Below are 20,894 nucleotides of genomic sequence, written 5' to 3' on the forward strand. Positions count from 1 at the left end.
TCTTCGCTAAGTTACAGGCGGGTTTGATTAACCGAACAAGTGGCACGCTAATAGCAGACTAGATTTTAGATCAGATATTGACGTTGAAACTACGTTTTTAGAGGCCAGTTGTGATTGTTTGAAATGCTTTTGTTGCTCATCTGTAAACTGAAATTACAGGCCTGATCCCTGTGTATTTCGAATCGAGTCGTATTCTGATGACATTTAGTTTACCCTAAATTTGCGCGAGTGCTTTCATAGCTTTGAAAACGCTTCTAGTCCAGAGGTCGCGGTGAATTTGGACTATCTCATCGAAGTTATTGTAATAGAATATCAATCTCGCCGTCCGAATCTTAATTCTTCTGAGACTCAGTAAATTGCTGGCGTCGAGCACAATCACTCATTTGAAAGATTCTCGATTTGACATTTCATGCAGAAAAATAGGTCTTTAAATTCCCTCGTCTCACTCCCCAGAAAATTTTCAGAATGGAACAAAAAGAACAGATCTCAGGACCAAATCAGTATCCATCCACATCATATCTCCTCGAATCACACAGCCAGGTTATCTATCCGCTTTCGCAAACATCAAACACAGAGCCATACAGATCCTCGGCACGATTATTTCCATGGACTGGTTTTCTTCATCATAGATCTGTGTGTCCCTAGACGTCATTTTTTCACAATTCCCATTTCGTTCTCTCTCGTTTTGGATGACGTCTTGAGTAAGCCCAATCCTGCAGATTTTCTGTGGTTTTGATAGTTTAGAACTCGCTCGCTTGAGAGTGAAGAAAACTTAGGGTGGAAGTTCTGGGAATTGTGTACTGTCTCAGATTGGTGATCCGGCGAATGATAGGGAGAAGAGGAAGAAAGTTTTGGGGGAGGGGGGTTGATATATATATTTTGTATGGTTGCTTAGCGCTGGACTAAGGATCAACTAGTTTCTGTCATAGATTCCAATGGTCAAACGAAGCTAAATCAGCCGAAGCCCAGTTTCTGAAAGTTTGACATGGTGGCCTATATTTTTAAGATCCAAATTTTAACCAATGCACCCAGCCCAGATCTGAATGAATGTGGCCATGCTAAATGAAAACATTGACATGATGGGGGTGATTTGCGAATATAGGAGAAGGTGCTAGCCTGAATAGGCATATAAAGTATGATTAGATGAGTTCCAGAGCCCTTAAGGGTATGGTCTAGTTCAATGGTATTCCAGTCCATTTTCATTCAACTTCAATTTTCTAGTATCACATCTATAATTGTGTCCTTATCAAATAGTGACGGACCATTTTTCGGGAAGAATACCAAATTTGGATGAATAAAATTCATGACTTCACTACTTAATAAAATTCTCTGCACAATGAAAACCGACTTCAAAGCATGCCAATAAATATTCGATCAGTCATAATCAGGAATTGTATCAGCGCAGGACAAGATATCGAGAGTCAATATATGTACATACAAATTCAATCCAACTGACACATGATATCCTACCAAACAACCAACATAAGCCATCAGTCCAAGCCTAGTTCCACCAACCGACTCGAGTTTCGAAGAACTTTGCCAGAAAAAATTCATCTCCAACACTACATGCAATCTATCAAATGTACAGGAGTTCTCGACATGTGAAAGACCTTCTACTGCTCTCTGATAAGCCTCCTAGGATCATATGAGCAGAAAATGAAGAATGGTACAATTGATCAGCATTTAACTATGGTACAGGGATTGACGACGTGCAACAAGTATCCTCTAGGTATTCAAGATCAGCTGTGAAGTCCAATGAGGATTGGACTGCTAGGGCCAATTTTTTTAAAAAAAGCTATTCAGAGTATATCCCAGGCTTAGCCTATGTTCAGACTTGCGATAGAAAGCTGTTATTTGGGCACCGGGGGGGGAGGGTATGGATCAACTGCTAACACCTTCTGAGGCCTGCTATTAGCTGCAAGCTCAGAGTTTACTGGTAATGTGACAGGGGTTGCGATATGTAAGAAATGGAAGTACACGAAGGATATCATATGGTATAATGGAAATAAAGGTTGGAATACGAGAAGGAAAGTTTTTTTGGCGGGGAGACTTTGAGGTACAGAGTATTTCACAACCTATCATTGAGTCCTGAAATGGAATTTAGACTAGCAATCGAGAGAGGAAACTGCTGAACTTTATGGATGAAATCTTACGAGAATATAAACGAGAATCCCTAGATGTATAGGAAATCTCGGAATAATATGATGCTGTATAATATATAGCAACTGGATGTTATACTGAAACTAGTCAAAGAGGGTATCAACTTCTATTTTCCTTCCCAACTAACTTTTCCGCAGTTTTCCCTTTATATCATCCCATAAAAGCACAAACTGGTAAACGATATGTGTCCAAAACCCAGTATCTCCTTCTTACGCCTTTCCATTCACCCTCGCCCTCTCCCCCAAGCTCCTCGACTTCCACGTCAACCCAATCGACATCTAATCCCGCATCACACAGATCCAGCTCCGAGACTTTGGTATAAACATCATAGCAAACTCTTCTATCCGCTCCAAGTCCATTAAAGAAACTAAACTTTCCAGTCTCAGATAATAAGCCGATAACGTATTCGGAGAAGAATTTCTTGAGCTCCATGTAAGATTCCCCAAATGTGTCAAAATATATAACATCGAACTGAAGATTTTCTTCGAGTAGCTTTGGTAGAATTTCTTGCCAGCGACCAGCGTGAATTTTATAGCTTCCTTCTTCGGGTGCAGATGCTTCCCATTCTTTTCCAAATTTATGGCCTGGTTCTTGGAGGTGTGTGAGAACATCGGGATGGGCTTCTATTATATGATGGCTGGCTGGTTTTTTGGATGCGAACATGGTGTCTATTATGCCCATTCCGAAACCAATGTTGAGGATTCGTAATGGAGGCGAGGAGGAGGGGATAAGTAGATCGACTGTACGTTTCATGATGGATGTTTCCCATGCCATCATTACACCATTAGCATCAGCGTCGAGAAGTGCATCTTCTGTGAATTCGAGTTTGCTTTTGAGATAATCTGCGGAATTGACGTCTTTCTTTGGCTCTTCTGCCTCGCTTTCTTTTTCTGGTTCGTCTGTGGTTTCTTCGTCTGCAACTATCTCCATTCCTTCTACTTCCTCCTCCTCTTCGTCCTCGTCCCCATCACTCAACTCCTCATACCCACCCATCAGGTTCATCAAAACCTCCGCCCTCACACCAGCTTCCACAACCAATTCATATAATTCCTTCCTGCCCAATCTCCACGCCAAACATCCAGGTGTCTCGTTATTCGTATCTAAATCATTCCATATAGCTCCCGACAGAAATAATTCTTTAATGGTCGCTTTTGCAGCCTCTATATCTTCTACAGAAGGAGCATCTTCACAGGATGCAATTGCAGCGTGGAGAGGTGTGAAGCCTGTCTCGGGATCTTGAACTGAAGCAGCGCCCGGTACTCGAAGGAGAGGTTTGAGGGCGGCGAGATCGTGGTTAGATGCTGCGAGGAGGATAGTTTGGGTAGTTGTATCAGTTTCGGAGGCAAATGCTGGGTCGTCCATTTTGAAGGTTAATTCTATGTAAACTTTATAAGAATATTCGAAATCTTGAGGATTTCAGCATACTGGGGAAATAATTTTTGGAGGGGTCAATGGATTTGGCGGAGAGAGGGCGGTCGGGACTGACAGATCGGTACCGCATGGGTCCGATTGTTTGTGAACTCAATTCCCCATTAGCAACATCAGCAATTTACAATGTCTCGGCTTATCTCATGTATCTTTCCGAAAAATACAGGAACGACACTTCAAGACTTTAAGACATGAAATCGACCTCTCTAGCCCTCTCTTCGAGCCCATCAAGATGAATAGAGACCATCCAGGAACCGGAAACGTACCGCCGATTACCCCATTTTAGCTCTGCGAACAGACATGGATCTACAGATGATTATCACAATTACAAACTTAAGGAGCTATCGTGCATATACAATTATGACTCGTTTCCAATACCAATGATGTGTGCCGTGAGTATGCCTCTTATTCTTTCTATGTATATATAAGCGGTAAGTCCAATTTCTGTTGTGTTCCGGTGTGATACAGATATATCGTCCTACTCGAGTTGCGAGCTTATACAAGTGTTGTCGATTTCGCACCGTGTGGGCATAAACAACGAGAGTATGCCGGCCATGGAGGATATTCAGAATACGAAGATGGATGTTGAGAGTCAATTGGATTCGAGGATACAAGATGAGTCGTTTCCACCAATTGATCCTGAGATGGAGAGAAGAGTTGTGCGGAAGATAGACAGGCATTTGATGCCTCTGATCATTGGGCTCTGTACGTTTTTCCTAGAACTCTGATGGAGTCAATCCAACTAATCATCTTCGAAAGATCTCCTTGCATATCTTGATCGTTCGAACATTGGAAATGCGAAAATTGCTGGTATGATGGATGACTTGCATCTCGATTCTGACAGCTACGAATGGCTCCTCACTATATTCTACATATCATACATTGTATTCGAGCCATTGGTGTTGATGTGGAAAATTATACCACCGCATATGTGGGGCGCCATAACAGTATTGGGATGGGCATTATCAGCAACATTGCAAACTGTTGCGTACAATTGGTCTGGAATGATGGCTGCTAGATTTTTCCTAGGAGCTTTCGAGGCTTCCTTTGCACCAGGCATCACGTTCCTGTTATCTTTCTTCTATCTAAGAAATGAACTCGGACTTCGATGTGGATTTTACCTTGGGGCAGCTCCTTTGGCAACATGTTTTGCAGGTGCTCTAGCTTATGGTATTACTTCTGGGCATTCCGAAAGTATTGCGGCCTGGCGTTTGCTTTTCCTCGTCGAAGGCTTGCCAGCTATTCTTGCTGGTGTTCTTACCTGGTTCCTCATGCCCGATAGTCCTGAAAAGGCCAAATTTTTGTCCAAAGAGGAAGTACTCATCGCAAAAGCACGCAAAGTTCGACAGATAGGTACCACGGATTCCAATCGACCACACGGAATCCAGTGGCACGAAGTACGTGCCGCATTCCTCGATATCAAAAATTGGACCACAGCATTGATGTATTTCTCCTGCAACGTATCATTTGCATCTCTCCCAGTATTCCTACCGACAATTCTTGCCGCAATGGGTTTCTCAAGCGTCACTGCGCAAGGACTTTCAGCCCCGCCTTATTTCCTCGCATTCCTAGTTGTGATTCTTACAACATGGCTTGCAGACAAGTACTCGCAACGCGGATACACTATCCTTATCCTATCTCTCATAGGAGCAACAGGATACATAATGCTCGCCGTATCAACCAGCACAGGAGTTCGCTATACCGGAGTATTCCTAGCCGCATCGGGCATTTTCCCCGCCATTGGAAATATTCTTCCCTGGGTAATGAACAACCAAGGGAGTGAGAGCAAACGAGGCACGGGAATTGCGATTCTCAATGTGGTGGGTCAATGTGGTCCGCTTTTGGGAACGAGATTGTATCCCAGTAGTGAAGGACCTTATTATAAGAAAGGAATGGTATGTTTGTTTTTTGACTCTTTCCACAATTTTCTTCTCCATCTCTGCTTTCAAAAAATTCTTCGATATCGGAGCGAGAGTGTTTGGGAAAAATATACTAATTGTCATCTTTTTAACAGTGGGTTTGCGCGGCTTTCATGCTCTTCAACGGCGCTTTAGCAATGGCCTTACGTTTCCGACTTGCGTATGAAAATCGAAAATTGGTAGAAAAGTACGGCGTCAGTGGCGATAATGAAAACAGAAATGGAGACGAAAATGGTAATGGTAATGAGAATGGGAGTTTGAAGGATTCAAATGGGGGGAAAGAAAATGATGGGCCGCATTTTAGGTATATTTTATGACGTGATTGATAATGTTGTTCTGTACACAGATTTCTTGGAATTTTAGAGTTTTAGGGTGTTGACTTTTAGGGTAAAAGGGGCATACATGATAAACAAGATTATAGGAAACAAGTTTCAACTGATAAATAGATTGCACATAAATCGTTCGTTGTATGTGATTTTGTAAAAGCTATCATTTGCTAAAAACATCAATGCCATGTGAAAAACGTGGAAAAGCAAAAAAGCCATGCAAATCATCCGTCTACACACGCATTCCTATGCAATAGAATCATCCTCCCGAAACATTGACCATAACTTCCATAGTATTCATGTTCGCATCATTTCATATCACCTTCCAACCTGGAGACTTCGGTACAAGAACTGGCGTGCTCATTTATTTGAAGTTCTCTGGGTGCAAGATACCAGCCATGTTACCTGCCTGAACACGCTTGAGGGTCAAAGCAGCAATCAAAGCTGCACCGACACCAGATCCATCCTCAGCAGCCAAGATTTCAATAGGATCAGCCTCCTTAGCGTTCTTCTTAGCGGGCCAATCAAGAATTTCACGGAGTGCGGCAGCACCACGAGCCTTGAAGTGGGGGTATTTGTTGAAGACGGATCCATCAGCTCCGACATGGCAAGTCTCGTAGTTCTTCTTCTTGGCAATGGCGGCAACACCACATGCGGAGAGACGAGCGGCACGGGTACCAATCAACTCGGCAAGGCGACGGATGAGCTCGAGTTCTGGAACAGTGGCTCTAATGCTGAGCTTGTTTTGGAAAAGATCAGCAGTCTCTGACAAGTTCTCCCATGGGTCCCTAGACAAATGTTAATCAATTAACCATTAAAAGATATGGAAATATAGGAACATACTCCTCAACCAAAGACAAGAATGAAGAGTCCAAGGTATAAGCCTTTCGGAGTTTTTCAATATTTTGACCTTCAAACATGTGGATATCTTTGTTGTCATGAAGATCAACGAGAACCAATCTGAAAAGTTCTCCAAGGTAAAGACCAGCAATCATCTTCTCAAATGCTTGCTGACCAGGACGTGGAGAATCTTTGTCAATAATGATATCGTATGGAGTACGGGGGAGAACTTTGTGTTCATTGTCGAAAGCACCCCACTCGCAGTTGATTGCCATTGGAGTATCAGGAGGTAAGTTCATGTGTGCCAATTTTGGAATAGAGCCACAGTTTTCCATGTAAGCAGCGTTGCAACCAGTTCCGAAGATACAACCAATCTTCATGGCTGTGTCAGTATATGCGGAAGCAATCAAGGTACCAGTGGTATCATTGATCAAAGCTGTAAGCTTAATTGGAACGCCCTGATAAATTTTTAGCAAGCGTCATCTCCTTAATGCCACCAAGTAACTTACTCTCTTAGCAAGAGCTGCCTCAAACATTGGAACGACATTTTCACCTTCGACACCTGCAATATCGAATCCCTTGGTCCATCTTTGTAAGATACCCTCATCGATGTAGTTTTGGGTAGCTGGGTAGGAGAAGGTGAAACCGAGACTCAACGTTTCAAGATTTTCACCTTGATGATGGGATTCGATGAACTGCTGAAGACAATCGGTGACATATTCCCAAAGTTCATCTGCGTCACCAGTCTTGAGCTCTTCTGGCATGCGGTATTTTGATTGAATGATATCAAACTCGGATTTCTCATCAGTCAAGATGATTTCACAGACACGCAAATTGGTACCTCCCATATCCAAGGCGAGGAATGTACCGGTTTCATAACCATCTGGGAATGCCATGCACCAAGTTGGGTTCATTGGCTAAACAAAATTAGTCATAACTCATACATCGGATCCGAAGAACATACGATACTTCCACCCTCTACAGTGAGACCTGGTTAAACATTAGCACAACGCTCGCATCGCAGTTGGAAGACATAATAAATACCTTTTGTAAGCTCAGAGACGAAGTGTTCAGTGATCTCCTTGAGTTTCTTGGTGTCAACAGTGAACTGTTGCTCAAGCTTCTTGATTTGTTCCAAGTAATTCTTTGGAACATCGGCCATAGAGCCTATGTGATGTCATGAGTTAGCAAATCTACAGTTTATTGTAAGGCTATGAAATTGTAATTGCAAATGAATTCTGATGGGAAGGTGGACCCGTGCAATAAGTATTTTTGCTATTTGCAGTTCATCTCAGGAGATAAGTCATGACTGCAAATATTGTCTGCAAATATACAAACAAGGGCGACATGAATAGCATCAGCCCGTTATTGAAGACTTCAAAGAAGCTTTGCCCACGGGCAGATCTCGGTATTTTTTGCATCGAGTATCAAAACCGAGAGACCCTGGTGCTCAGAAAGCACACGCTAAAATTTTAGTCCAATCTAAGCAGAACACTTGTCGGATAGACTAGACTAGACTGAAATAATAGTAGGCCAAGAGTAAAAACAAAGACAGAGATCAGGAGATATCAACCTTTGCCTGGTAATGGTGTTTCGAGCTCCTTAGTAGGAGCTGAAGATAGAATAGGAGATGAAGTTGTCGACATATTGCAGAAGATAATTTATCTAGAAACTTCGTAGATTTGAAAGCTTCAAGTTCTTGAGTGGAATGATTTGACTTTGAAATGCCAACAGCTGGTTGCTTTCAAGCTGACAATGCTTTATGGGAGGCATTGGAAGGTGTGTCATAATAGCTGTATCAAGCTGCACAGCCTATTCATTCACAAACAACAAGTGAATTTGAATCACAATTTGAGATTCTCTTGGAAGCCAAACCACCGAACCAAATCAAACAGATCCTGAGGTGACAAAGGGAAAGTTGAAGTTATACATACCCTTACGGGAAGGAGGCTTTCGTGGACCTAACCCCACCATGTTGAAGGATTTTCAAAGATAGATTTGTAAATAAAGGGTATAAAAGAAGAGATCCCGAGATTCTAGGATCCGAGGTATGAAATTGAGGATATAAAGCAATACAATAACCGAAAAATAAAGAAGTCGCTGTTGATGATTTTACAAAAGTTTTCTTGAGAGAAAGGATTGAGTTTGTGTTGGGTGAAACTAAATAAATGGGTTGTCTCCTTCGGACTTCACTCGACTCCCCGCCGTGAGTTCATCATAGTGGATCAAATTTCAGCTCAACAGTCCAGCTCGCCCAGTGACAAGCTGATTAATAAGCACGGGTCTATGTATGATTGCCTGCCTACTTGCCGATAAGAAGAATAAATTAAGCGCGCTCGCGATTATTGATAAGTGAATTCAGAAATGAAAAGCGGTAAGTGGGGAGTGAGGGAGAGGTGTGAAACTAGTGAACATCGCGAAACGGCGTCTAATTGTTCAGGACACTTTGGAGCAACGTAAGCTTCAATATTACCGGGGGACTGCTATTTGGGAAGGAATAGGAAATATTGACAACACCACATCTTAGAATTGCTCATATTTCAATTTATTTTGCAGTGTGAATCGATTTCTTCTCTTCTGGGCTGGCTTCCAGTATCTCTTCCAAGATGAAGTCATTCACGGTTGCGACTGCGGTCCTTTCTCTTGTGTCGACAGCTTTCGGCGCAGACAAGAGTAACTTGACAAAACCACTTTCTTCGAAACAAATTCTTCCCTCAAATTTCAAACCTCCGCAGGTCTTCAAAAATGCCAATCTGGTCCATCATATCAATCTCGAAAAAAGTTACCCAAAAGAGTCAATTAATGTGGTAATTGAGAACATTGCGAATGAACCTCAAGATGAATACTATCTGCCATTCACGTCGAGGCAGATGGAAACAATTGGAGCTTTGGAAGTAAAGGACAGAAAGGATGCCGATTCCGGACTATTCGAAGTTCGTGCAGTAGAGGTGGACACAGAGAGGTAAATCGTGTTTGGACCGTTACTCGAATCGTGGGCTAATTATTTACAAGTGACACTCAATTCTACTTGATCAAGCTACCACAACCCCTAGCACCCAAAGCACAACAAACAATTGGCATCTCATACTCATACCTTTCAGCTTTAAACCCTCTTCCAAATTCAATTGCACAAAACGAGAACCAATACGTCGTTTACGAATTCTCCGCATATGCTCAATCATCATACGTCACTTCGAAACAAAAGACTGAGGTTAAATTCCCAACTACCAATATTCCAGAGCACACCATTGTTCCAGGAACTGATGGTGCATCCGAATCACCACAGAAGCAAGGTTCCAAGTACACATACGGTTCTTATGGAGAGGTACCAGCTGGTGCAGTGGAACCAGTCCGAGTTCGATATGAGTTCACCAAACCCCTCATTCACGTCTCTAGATTAGAGCGTGATATTGAAGTCAGCCACTGGGGAGGAAATGTTGCTTTCGAGGAACGTTATACGTTGACCAACCGTGCTGCCAATCTTTCTCAACCATTCTCTCGCACTCTCTGGAACCAAGCCGCATACTATGCCACCACTCCCACTTCTGCCATTAAGGAGCTCAAATTCCCATTGAAGGTTGGAAGTTTGACACCATACTTCACTGATGTCATTGGCAACGTCTCTACATCTCGTTTCCGCAGCAACAAACGTGAAGCGAATCTTGAGATCAAGCCTCGTTACCCAATCTTCGGAGGTTGGAATTATCCTTTCCGTGTAGGTTGGGATGCTGATGCCAAAAAATTCTTGAGAAAATTAAGCGGAGAGCAATATGTTCTCAATGTCCCATTTTTGGAAGGTCCAAAACAAGCCGAGGGAGTTGAATATGAATTCGTTGAACTTCGTGTCATTCTTCCAGAAGGAGCCGAGTATGTATCCTGCCCTTTTTTTTTTAACAACGCAACTAATCCCATATTCAATAGAAATTTCCAATTTTCCACTCTCGTCCCTGTTGCCTCCTCTACAATCACTCTCCATAAGACTTTCATGGATACTATTGGCCGTACAACACTCACACTTCATTCTCATAACTTGGTTGATGATCTCCGCGATCGTGAACTCATTGTTACATATACCTACCCCTTCCTTGCAGGTTTCCGCAAACCTATTGTTATTTTCTGCTCCACTTTGAGTTTATTCGTTACGGTTTGGGCTATTGGTACCTTGAATGTTAGTATCAAGGGGAAGAAGGCTTAAGTATCGGTTAGAGTAAAATCCGAGAAAGGATGATGCATCTAGCTGTAAGAGTTTGATTGAAATATGTGTATAGATAGATAGCAAGATATGTAAAATGAGAAAAGTCTTCATTGTTATTCTTTCGCTTCGTTCATTCATTTCCTATTTGTTTTAAAAACTTTGCCTTTAATCCGCGAATCTAGTGATCGCTAAACAAGCTTAAAAGTACCAATCTCTTCCGGCAAGTACAAATCCTTGTCACCCATCTCGAATTTGGTCCCTTCATTCTCTCTTCCTTCCTTAAGCTTCTCAATTCCCATTTCAAACAAATCGCACTGCTCTCCACTAAAATCCACCCTTCCCAATCTCTTGTATTCCCCCGGTTTCCCCGTACTCAGAACGCACAATCCATACACCAACTTCAATCCATCCATCTCATGCCCCTCTCTCTCAAACTTCGCTCTTGCAACCGGCAAAAAACACGCACGACCTATATCGCTATACTCTTCTGGTTGATCGACTCGTATATGCACCACATGACTATATTTCTCCACGAAACTCCCCTCGAGTATTTCGACTTTCGTCTTCGGTTGTCCAGAAATATAGATAGTTGGCGGTTCGCGATTCCAAGACGGAAGATGGGCAGGCCAATCAGATGGATCCATAGAAAGGGGATAGAGCACCCCGCGCAAAACTAAATGCGCAGAGGAGATTCTTCCAAAAGGGAGAGCGGGATCGAGTGGTGTTATTTGCGCAGTGCGCAGCTCAATCATAGAATCTTTACTGGAGAGAGCAATAGAAAATCCAGGATCGATGTCCCCGGATACAGAAGCCCAGGACCAGGAAGGCGCTTCGTAGGAGGCGAGGCGACTCGATTCCGTGATGTGGTATGTGGGAGTATTTCCGACGAGGTCGTGGGCTGCGGGGGTGGGGGTGGGGGAGGGCAAGGGATGGTTGGTGCGCAGACCTTTGTGCACGCTCCAAAGGAGAGTACCTGGGAGATGGTTCTGCCAGAGTCCGGAGAGGAAGGTGTCTTGGAGGTGGAGGGAGAATTTTTGAGCGATGCCGGCGAGGGCGACGAGTCGGTCTTTTGAGAAGGTTACTTCGGAGCGGGCGTAGGTTTCGAGGATGCGGTACCAGTCTTGGAGATAATTATTTTCTTCTTTTCCATTCTGCTGATTTCCAAAAACTCGAACATTCCCAGAAACTTTAAACCCAGTATGTTTATTCATCCTTATTTGCTTCGGCAACCCCAACGGAAACGTCTCCGCAGCCTCACGCGTCCTACATTCCCACACCATCTGATCAAACGCAAAATGCAAGATCCGTGGACTAAGCCATCGTTCCTGCGTTATCCACGCCCGTTTATTACATGGCGAACTATAGATCCGATCTTTCCAGAACTGGAAATCGGTAATGATGAATTCATTATTTGGGGCGTTGTCCCAAGTAGATTTCACGATACAGGGATGGATCATCTCTGGATTGCGCGAGGGGATTAATATATCGAGTGCGGCGGTTCCGCAGAGATTGAGCAGAGAATGCGCGTATACGTCACCCATGGTTTGCGCTTCGTGATTCCAGTCTGCAGAGCTGTCTTGGATGATGCACAGGGAGTCGATCCAGATGTAACGGACCTTTAGACAGCGTGCAACGAGAATCGCTTCGCGGAATCGGGGGGGTAGGATATCGTGGGAGATGAAATCTTTCATTTCTTCGATATTGGATGTTTCGAGTCGGGCGCTGATTCCTCCTTGAGCGGGCCAGCGATGGCTAAGTGTGAGATAGGAGGGATCTTCTGGTGGAGTATCTTTCGTTTCTATTAATTTGCAATTTGCGAGAAAATGACCAGTGGATATGTTGAACATCAGTGCTGTGAGTTGAGCTACTGGGTCTGGATCGCTGAGATACTGTATGTCGATTAAGCGCGTGGGATACCATGGAGGTTCTTCGGTCGAGGTGTTACATTTAGGATGGTTTTCAATACAATCATTTGCCCATTGAAGAATAGTTTTCCATGTATTATCAGAAAAGATACTGAGATCCGGTTTTGGTAGTTCTCGAAGTGGTGCGAGACATTCTTCTGCTGTTTATTGTTAATTTACTAACAGCTATACAAAAATTCCCTCACATACCCTTCAAAACCGACATGTTAATAGTTTTCCATCTCGGCACCTCTCTATCCATCTGCGTATTTAACTCCACCATAATTTCAAATCCCTCATCACCGTACCCATCTCCTTTCTCCTCACTACCACCTCCATCTCCCACCCCCTTAACCCTATACCTCGACCCACTCCTCACAAGATGCACCGCACCCCCCCTCAACCACAACGGAAACTCCCTATACTCCTCTGGCGATTTATCTCTAAAAAAATGTCTCCAGATGATATCACACAATTGACAACCATTTATCGCGCCCTCACACATGACTGAGATATCAGAATGAAGAGGACGAATTATATCGTCTGTATTTGATGAGGGGGTGGAGATGAGAGGGGGACGATTCCCGGAAAAGATTGTACTGCAGGTTGCGCATAACATTTTGGAGTTTTTTGCTTCTTCTTTCTGAGGGAGATTTTGCAGAGAAGAATTGAAGTTTGAGGGGATAGTATAGTGAGATGAGGGGTCATTCAGCCGCAGATACACAGATACACAACTGACAATCTTGAGCTTGGCGCTGACGGGGTTGTAACCACGTGATGCGCGTCTGAAAGTCATATCGGGGTATATCTCGAGATTAGCAAAGTGGTAGGATATGAGGATATCAGATGATTTATGGTAGGTTTACCAAGATCCAAGATTGCATGCGTTGAAGATGAGGAGATGTGGATAGCATTGTCAGAAGAACATGTAATTTTAGCGAGAAATGGGGAGGGGGGCAAGCTCGTAAAGTAAGGTATGAAAGCTGTCTTCTTAGAATTGTACTGCGAGATGGACCTTCCAATGAAGTTCAATATTTCAAATAATCCAGCCAGATACCCCAGCCAGAACCAAACCCCAAAACCCATCCAAAACAATCTTCAAATCCTCATAAAATCCATCTCACTCGCATCAAAACACACCTAATATTCTTCAAAGTACCCTTATCACCTCCCTCACCTTCCACCCAACACACTCCCTTCTTACTCCTCACTATACATTCCCACTCCACCATTCCCATCAAAATAAAAGAATCAAAGATCAAGAATCAAGTTACAACCACACAAAAATTATATACTACAATAAGTGCTACTACACCCTGAGGACTTTCCCACTCCCATCCCAGGATCCACTGATTCACGGGAGATAAGTAGAATTGGACCTGTTTCGATCAATTTCGTCTAAATGAAATTTCTGACCAATTATCTTACTCGCGCGAAGTTTAATATATCTTGCTGTGATAGCGCCCTCACATTAGCCAGAGATTGGCGCTTTAACATTCACGTTCTACCTCGCACTCTTCATTCATCTCCTTCCACTACCATTTTTTGGAACTTGGTTTATACAGATTAACTATATATGTGATAAGCCAATTGCCTATATAGATACAAATTTTCAAACGCGCCGTTTTACTTCTTCTTCCTCCTGAACCCATCAATCACCGCTTCCCCCCAATCGTCAATTTACTACTATCAATTTTGATATAGACAAACCCTTTTGTACACTTCAATTCCACATCTTGCTCAAATCGCTTCTCTTCGACTCACGTCAACAATTTTATCATTCCTTAGCACTCATCTGGAACCAAGCATTGACAACCACCGCCGCAAAGAGCGATGCGCACAAAATACTTGGTCCCCAAGCATCATAATACTTGATGTTTCTCCTCTCCCTAATGCTATTACTTCTATACAAGTACATGCCTACACTGTAGGCCAAACTCATAAGCGCGACTATGGAAAAGAAACCTGCAGCAATGAAGGATACCGCAGTAGGTTTTGTTCCAAAGTTGACGAGTGTAGCTGCAATTGTACCAATGTAGATTGAGAATTCGAGCTATAAAAATGTGTTAAAAGGTTGCATGATCATCTAAAAGGTGCAATTGATAAAATACATACCCATGTCAAAAATGTTCTCTCAGCAGCAAAATACACCTTTGGTTCGACGCGAACAGGTACGTGAATCTTTTTTCCAGGCGGTGCCTTGAATTTCTTAGCCACAATCTTACCACCCCCATTTCGAAGAGCTGAGAATGTAGCATTATTACTATCCATTGGATCTCTTGGAGTAGGGCTTAGCGAATGGATTTTCCGAGATAGATGATGTCCCGCAGTTTTAGCATAATATTTCATGCCTTCTGTAATAAAAGCTAGACCGCCAACTCTTCTGGCTTCCTCAAATGGTCGATTGTCGATGGCCTCTTCGTCATCAGTATCATAAATATAGTCCTCTTCCACCAATGGCATACTAGCAATTTCTTCTTCGATATCAAGACTATTTCCTGGTGCTCCATGGTTGCGTCGTCGTAGGGTGTCGGACGCAGCCGCAATGGTCCCAGCACTAGCTTGATTGAAGTTAAAATCTTCTTCATCAGAATCATCATCGTCGTCATCGTCACTTGTGGAACTCGGATTTGAGTGACCTGGTCTTTTGATACCGAATGACTGAGTCACTGGCTTTCGGATGTCTACATCCATTTGTGGCATCCAGAATGGTATAAGATTTATGCGAGTTGGGAAGAGAGTCGCGGTGCCATGAATGAATTTTGAGAATTTGGGAACAGCTTCGACAAGATGACTAGCAATGAGTTCTCGTACCCATTCTGGTGGTTCTTGGCCAGCCTGAGTTTGCAACTTCACCTCAAGAACCGCGTAGGGAAATCTTTCCACATCTTCTGCAGGCAACTGACTGAATGGAAAATCGATACCGATATCCATTCTTCGCCAATTATCGCCAGCGCGTCTTCTTCCGTCAAGGTTATCTTCTCTAACCATTGTCAATTCAGTATCTAAAGAGATACGAACTCTTGCGTCGGCTGGCAATTGAAAGGCTGTACGATTATAGAAGGATCGACAGACAGGTACATAACCCTTCTTGATAACCGAGTATTGAACTTCCCTAGCAAGTCTCTCGTCCTCCTCGATGGCTTTCAATGGTTTCTTGCCCTCCTTGCGAGCCTTCTCAAATATAGCAGCAGGTAGTAATTCTCCCTTCATGTATGCATTGACGTTTTTTTCTTTGATTCCAAATCTTGCCTTCACTGATTTCTCTCCCGTCCAATCTTCACGATGGGTTTTTCTCTCCACAAATATGTGTTCATTGTCGACGTCGCCATACCATCTAAGACGGATTGCCTCGGCTCCCTCACTTTTCTTGAGTCGACCCTCGTATAGATCCCAAGTCTCGGGATTGTCGTAGTAAATCGACGTGATTGCAGAATCTTTCGCTTCGAACTCCTTGCTGGCATTGAAAACAAGAACGGGTAGATGCTATAGAAAGAATGAGCAAAAAATATGGGGACTTGCTGGATTGACTCTACCTTCAAGATGATAAGCTTCAACTCGGTAATATTATCTGGGTGCACCCAGTATTTAGTTGTTTGTCGAATGAAACTGGCTTGACTTCCACCTGCCGAGCTGTCTCCTTGCACTGGATTTCCTCTTGTCCTGACCAAGTCATACAATTTGGATAACTTAACGATGTCGGCGTCATAGTTGTCTTTGAAGAAAGGTTTCGCCTTGAGTCTTGTCGCAAACACAGGTTTTAGCATCCACTTGGTGGTTTTCTGGTAATCGTTAGTTGGGCGCGATAAGTATATAATCAACAAACCTACGTCATGTTTCTTGATGATCTTCTGAAATCCAGTATAATTCAGCTGAACGAATTTGGCCAAATCGTGTACGTCCGCGATAATGTCACTCAAGTCTTCCTCCAATAGCATGAACTCTTCTTCTGTGGGAGCATCAGAATCTACCGATCCATTGCTACGTTCGGGTCCTCTTGAATCCAATCTTCCCACGACTTCGCTAACCTCTCTATCCGCGTTCGCAATTCTCCGACTGATTTCGATGGCCTTCAGTTTTTGTTTGGTATGTACCTTGTCCAACTCTGCCTCCATAAGATCAATGAACTCTCTTTCATTTGCCTCGGTCCATTTTTCTCCTTTCGAATTCGACTTATTTTTCGTCGATGCGGTATCGTAAGGAATCTTGAGCTTCTCCTTCAGCTCATCGTACGCAATATAGTACCATTGGTACTCTTTGATCACACTTGATCGGAGTTGCTCGCCAAACTTCATGATGATGGTTCCTGGTGGGAAGTTGTAGTGACCTGGAGGGCCGTCGGTTTGTGATAACCAACGTTGAGTATCTGCTTTCAAATCGTGAACAATTAGCATTTATGAGCAGGACAGATGCCGAATCATTTGCACATGAGCAGATGATAGAATTGAACTGAATGCGAATGGATGTAGTGTAAGGGGCGCATATGGAAGATATACCTGGTTGAACACAGGAAACTGTGAGTTGCGCTTGATTAGAGGAAAGAACCTGTGAGACAACAGGGTGATAGTATTTCGGTGGTGGGTGTCAATTCTTTGCAGATTGCAGATTTGTTCGTATTTTATTAGATATTAGAGTGTGTTAAAAAAGTTGCATAATCAAAGGTATAAATTGTGAATTTTTACAGCAGCTGGGCAGACACCTGGGTAGTTTTGCCCAGGTAGGTAGGAAATGTCTATGTTATTGTTATTATTGTTATTATTATTAACTTAGTGAAAGTATAGTAAGTCTAATGATGGTCAGCTTATGAGCTTCATTGACCAATCATAGAGTAGTAGCGCGGAACGTGTGACAGTTAGCATTAGTACCTAATTTAGTTTAGCTTATTGAGACCGGGCTTACTCTAGTGTAAAAGTAGAAGTAATGTGTTTTATTAGTAAGTAGATCATATTAGTAAGTAGATCACTTTCATTTCAATTCATTCTTTTCTTTTTCAATATATATTTTATCAACTTGAAAGGACTGCTCGGGAGGTTGCCCGTGGGTCTTAATAGGGAAGTTCGGGGGGGGGGGTGGGTTTTTATTTCCTTTTCCCATCTACCTTATTCAATTAGAATCATATTGTTACGGGAGCTGCCTCTAAGGTTATATAGAAGTGGCTAGAGATCTCTCGAAATAGTTTAGACTAGACTTTAAGTAGGAATTCAATAAGGTTATAATTAATTACAATTCTCGTAATTATAATAATAAAACTAATGATTATTCTTGAGCATAAAGCTTTATATTATAATAAAACTTATTCTCTTATATAAACCTTTATTCTTATTTAAATAGCTTAAATAGATTATTTATTTTATTTATTTATGGATAGCCTGAATAGCTTGTCTATCCTGTCTATTCATTATATGATACTTGCTTTATAATCTATATGATATTATTACTTATTTAACCTGTACTTATTAAATAACCTATAACTACTATTCCTTCTATACCTATTATAGGGTAGATACCAATAAAAAATAAATACCTATCTTTTAATTATTACTTATTAATTCGATTATTACTATCTTTAGTTATTCTTTAATTCAACTATTCCTATAATACTATTTTCGTAAATTCTAATATTAAGGCTTTAGATTTATTTTATAATTTATATTGTAGTATGGGTACCTTTGTAATACTATCCCCTTTTTAGATTAACACTTATCCTAAGTATCTATATAATGAGGTTCCCCTATATCAATTTTTTACTGATTAATTAACTACTTCTTTTTTTCAATATGCCAATTGAGTATATCAAAAAACAAACAGAATAAATATTTTTTAATTAACAAATTGAAAGGTTAGGAGTTGAAATAGTTGTATATTTTTGTTATAAAAAATCTAATAAATGTTGTATTGGAATGAAAATTAGTTCTAATATTAATCGCTATACTGAATACCATAGGTAGAACAAAACCTATAATGTAAGAAAACAAAATTAAATATTTTCTATATCCGATTAAAAGTTTATTAATTGTTAGCATTAATGTTTTCATAATGAAAAAAAAAGGCTATAGTTAAAATTCTTTATTTATATAAACAATAATGATTTCTAAACAAATAAGAAAAGAAAATGATAATTACTAATCTTAATTCTATGAATAAGCTTGATACTCTAAAAGAAAAGAAAAAGTTGAAAAAGAAGTATATAAACAAAGAAACTATAGATATCGCTGTACTTATTTTTAATAATTCTCTTTCCTTTAACTTCTTTGATTCTTTATTGCCTTTATTATTTGATATCAAGCTTAAAGCTTTGCTGACAGATATGGGTATTTCAGATAGAATACCTATAGTTTTTTAGGATAACTGAAATCCTTTTTAAGTTTTTATATATTCTTTGAATATAAGTAATCTAACTATTTAATTAAATACTTGATTTTGTTTCTAACATATTTACAATCTAGTATTGTTTCAATATTATATATAACATTTAAATTAATTAATTCGATTTTTGTAAATAATATATTTAGTATTTCTAATGGTACTAATTCGAGCAAGGATATGTAGAATACTAAGTGAATATTCATCATATTTAATAATTTCAATTGATAATTAATTATTCCTATTACCTTATTAATCTTAAATAGTTTTAGTTTCTTATAGTTGAATTTATTACTTAGTCTTTTGATTTCAATATTTCGTCATAGCAAATAAACTTTATCCCCCTCTTTAAGCATAAGTCTTATACTACGTTTCGTATTGTAGTAGGCTACTATTCTAAATAATATAAATTTTAAATCAAAAGCAAGTTGCTCTTGCAAATCTTTCAATTGTTCGATCTATATTATTACTAATTCGGTATTAACTTTTTATAATATCAATATTTAATATACTTTAAAATTAAACCCAAAGTTAATATATATTAATATTATTTTTATAATTTTTATTTCTAATATATTATATACGAATTGTGCTATAAGTAATAGTTCTATTCAATTGTTTTGTTGATAATTTACATAGCATTTAAGATATACTTTTATTGTTTGGTTAATCCTCTTGGTTTGATTATTTGTTTGTAAGTGGAAAGTTATTAATAATTTTCTTTTAATATTTATAAATACTAATAAGGTAATTCAGAATTTTGAGGTAAAGAGTTTATTTCGGTTTAAGATTATTTTATCTAATACTTTATGTATACTTATTATAATTTTAAGGAATATATATACTAATTATTTAGTATTCTATATTTCCTTAAATAATATTATATATACAAACTTCGTTAACCTATCTACTATATTAAGTATTATATTGTATTCAATATTTATAATAAAATCTTTTGAAAATAATAGTTTAATTACAAAATCCTATGTAATAAACTTCTATAACTGAAAAGGTATATTTAAGGTTTAGAACTGATTATACGGAGTATATCGTAATAACTTGTTTTATATACAAGTATTACAATTTCTAACAACTTCTTTAACTATTGTTCTTATTTATAAAAAGTAATTAGTTTCTCAAATTCTTACAAATATCCTTACAATCCCTTGATATTTGTATACTAACAATCTATATTATTCCATCACAAATTCCTTAATCATTTGACTCAAAATATATACTTTCCTATAAAAATATATAGTTTCGTTTTCTATTATAAATCCTAGTTCTATTACCTTATATATATATATAACTATAGCATCCTTATTATAATATAATTGGATTTGATTTCTAAAATAGTTGTCTTCCAATATATAAATAACTATAAGCTGTAATACATTATAAACCAATAATTCACCTTCTTTCTTAAATATTACATATAATTCGTACAACTTATTTTCTTAATATTCTAGTTTTCGATTAAAAGTATCAACTCTAGCGTTTTCTAATCCTTTAACATATGAAATCTTGAAATTATAATTAACTATAATCTCCAATCATCTAATTTGTCATTTATTTAACTACTTTATTATAATAAAGTAAATCAAATTTTTATAATCTATATACACTTATACTAAGTATTTTGATCCTTCTAAATAAACTTGCCATTCTCTAAATACATTAACTATTACCAATAATTCTTTATTATATATTTCGTAATTCAATTCGACTAATAATAGTTTTCAAGAATAGAATATAATTA

General features: G+C 39.8%; 6 protein-coding genes across 6 annotated transcripts; 2 read left to right on the forward strand and 4 right to left on the reverse strand.

Annotated features, from left to right (window-relative positions):
• Positions 1-2,310: 2,310 nt before the first annotated feature.
• EAF01_001999 (uncharacterized protein) lies at positions 2,311-3,522 on the reverse strand (the record flags this gene model as incomplete). The annotated part of the gene is made up of 1 exon (XM_038910249.1): positions 2,311-3,522. One exon carries the CDS (start codon positions 3,520-3,522, stop codon positions 2,311-2,313), a length of 1,212 nt encoding a protein of 403 aa, XP_038775061.1.
• A 611-nt stretch (positions 3,523-4,133) lies between these two features.
• EAF01_002000 (uncharacterized protein) lies at positions 4,134-5,824 on the forward strand (the record flags this gene model as incomplete). The annotated part of the gene is made up of 3 exons (XM_038910250.1): positions 4,134-4,293; positions 4,348-5,483; positions 5,603-5,824. 3 exons carry the CDS (start codon positions 4,134-4,136, stop codon positions 5,822-5,824), a joined length of 1,518 nt encoding a protein of 505 aa, XP_038775062.1.
• A 373-nt stretch (positions 5,825-6,197) lies between these two features.
• On the reverse strand, positions 6,198-8,647 carry EAF01_002001 (uncharacterized protein; the record flags this gene model as incomplete). Its single annotated transcript, XM_038910251.1, has 6 exons — positions 6,198-6,621; positions 6,677-7,131; positions 7,183-7,590; positions 7,638-7,663; positions 7,718-7,840; positions 8,608-8,647. The coding sequence occupies 6 exons, from the start codon at positions 8,645-8,647 to the stop codon at positions 6,198-6,200; spliced, it is 1,476 nt and encodes a 491-aa protein (XP_038775063.1).
• A 632-nt stretch (positions 8,648-9,279) lies between these two features.
• EAF01_002002 (uncharacterized protein) lies at positions 9,280-10,868 on the forward strand (the record flags this gene model as incomplete). Its single annotated transcript, XM_038910252.1, has 3 exons — positions 9,280-9,635; positions 9,686-10,540; positions 10,595-10,868. 3 exons carry the CDS (start codon positions 9,280-9,282, stop codon positions 10,866-10,868), a joined length of 1,485 nt encoding a protein of 494 aa, XP_038775064.1.
• A 188-nt stretch (positions 10,869-11,056) lies between these two features.
• On the reverse strand, positions 11,057-13,277 carry EAF01_002003 (uncharacterized protein; the record flags this gene model as incomplete). Its single annotated transcript, XM_038910253.1, has 2 exons — positions 11,057-12,933; positions 12,983-13,277. 2 exons carry the CDS (start codon positions 13,275-13,277, stop codon positions 11,057-11,059), a joined length of 2,172 nt encoding a protein of 723 aa, XP_038775065.1.
• Positions 13,278-14,313: 1,036 nt separating this feature from the next.
• EAF01_002004 (uncharacterized protein) lies at positions 14,314-17,166 on the reverse strand (the record flags this gene model as incomplete). The annotated part of the gene is made up of 4 exons (XM_038910254.1): positions 14,314-14,825; positions 14,888-16,258; positions 16,309-16,554; positions 16,603-17,166. The coding sequence occupies 4 exons, from the start codon at positions 17,164-17,166 to the stop codon at positions 14,550-14,552; spliced, it is 2,457 nt and encodes an 818-aa protein (XP_038775066.1). The 3' UTR covers positions 14,314-14,549.
• Between the last annotated feature and the right edge of the window lie 3,728 nt (positions 17,167-20,894).

The sequence above is a fragment of the Botrytis porri genome (genome assembly GCF_014898465.1).
Source record: "Botrytis porri strain MUCL 3234 chromosome Unknown BPOR_002, whole genome shotgun sequence".
NCBI lineage: Eukaryota > Fungi > Ascomycota > Leotiomycetes > Helotiales > Sclerotiniaceae > Botrytis > Botrytis porri.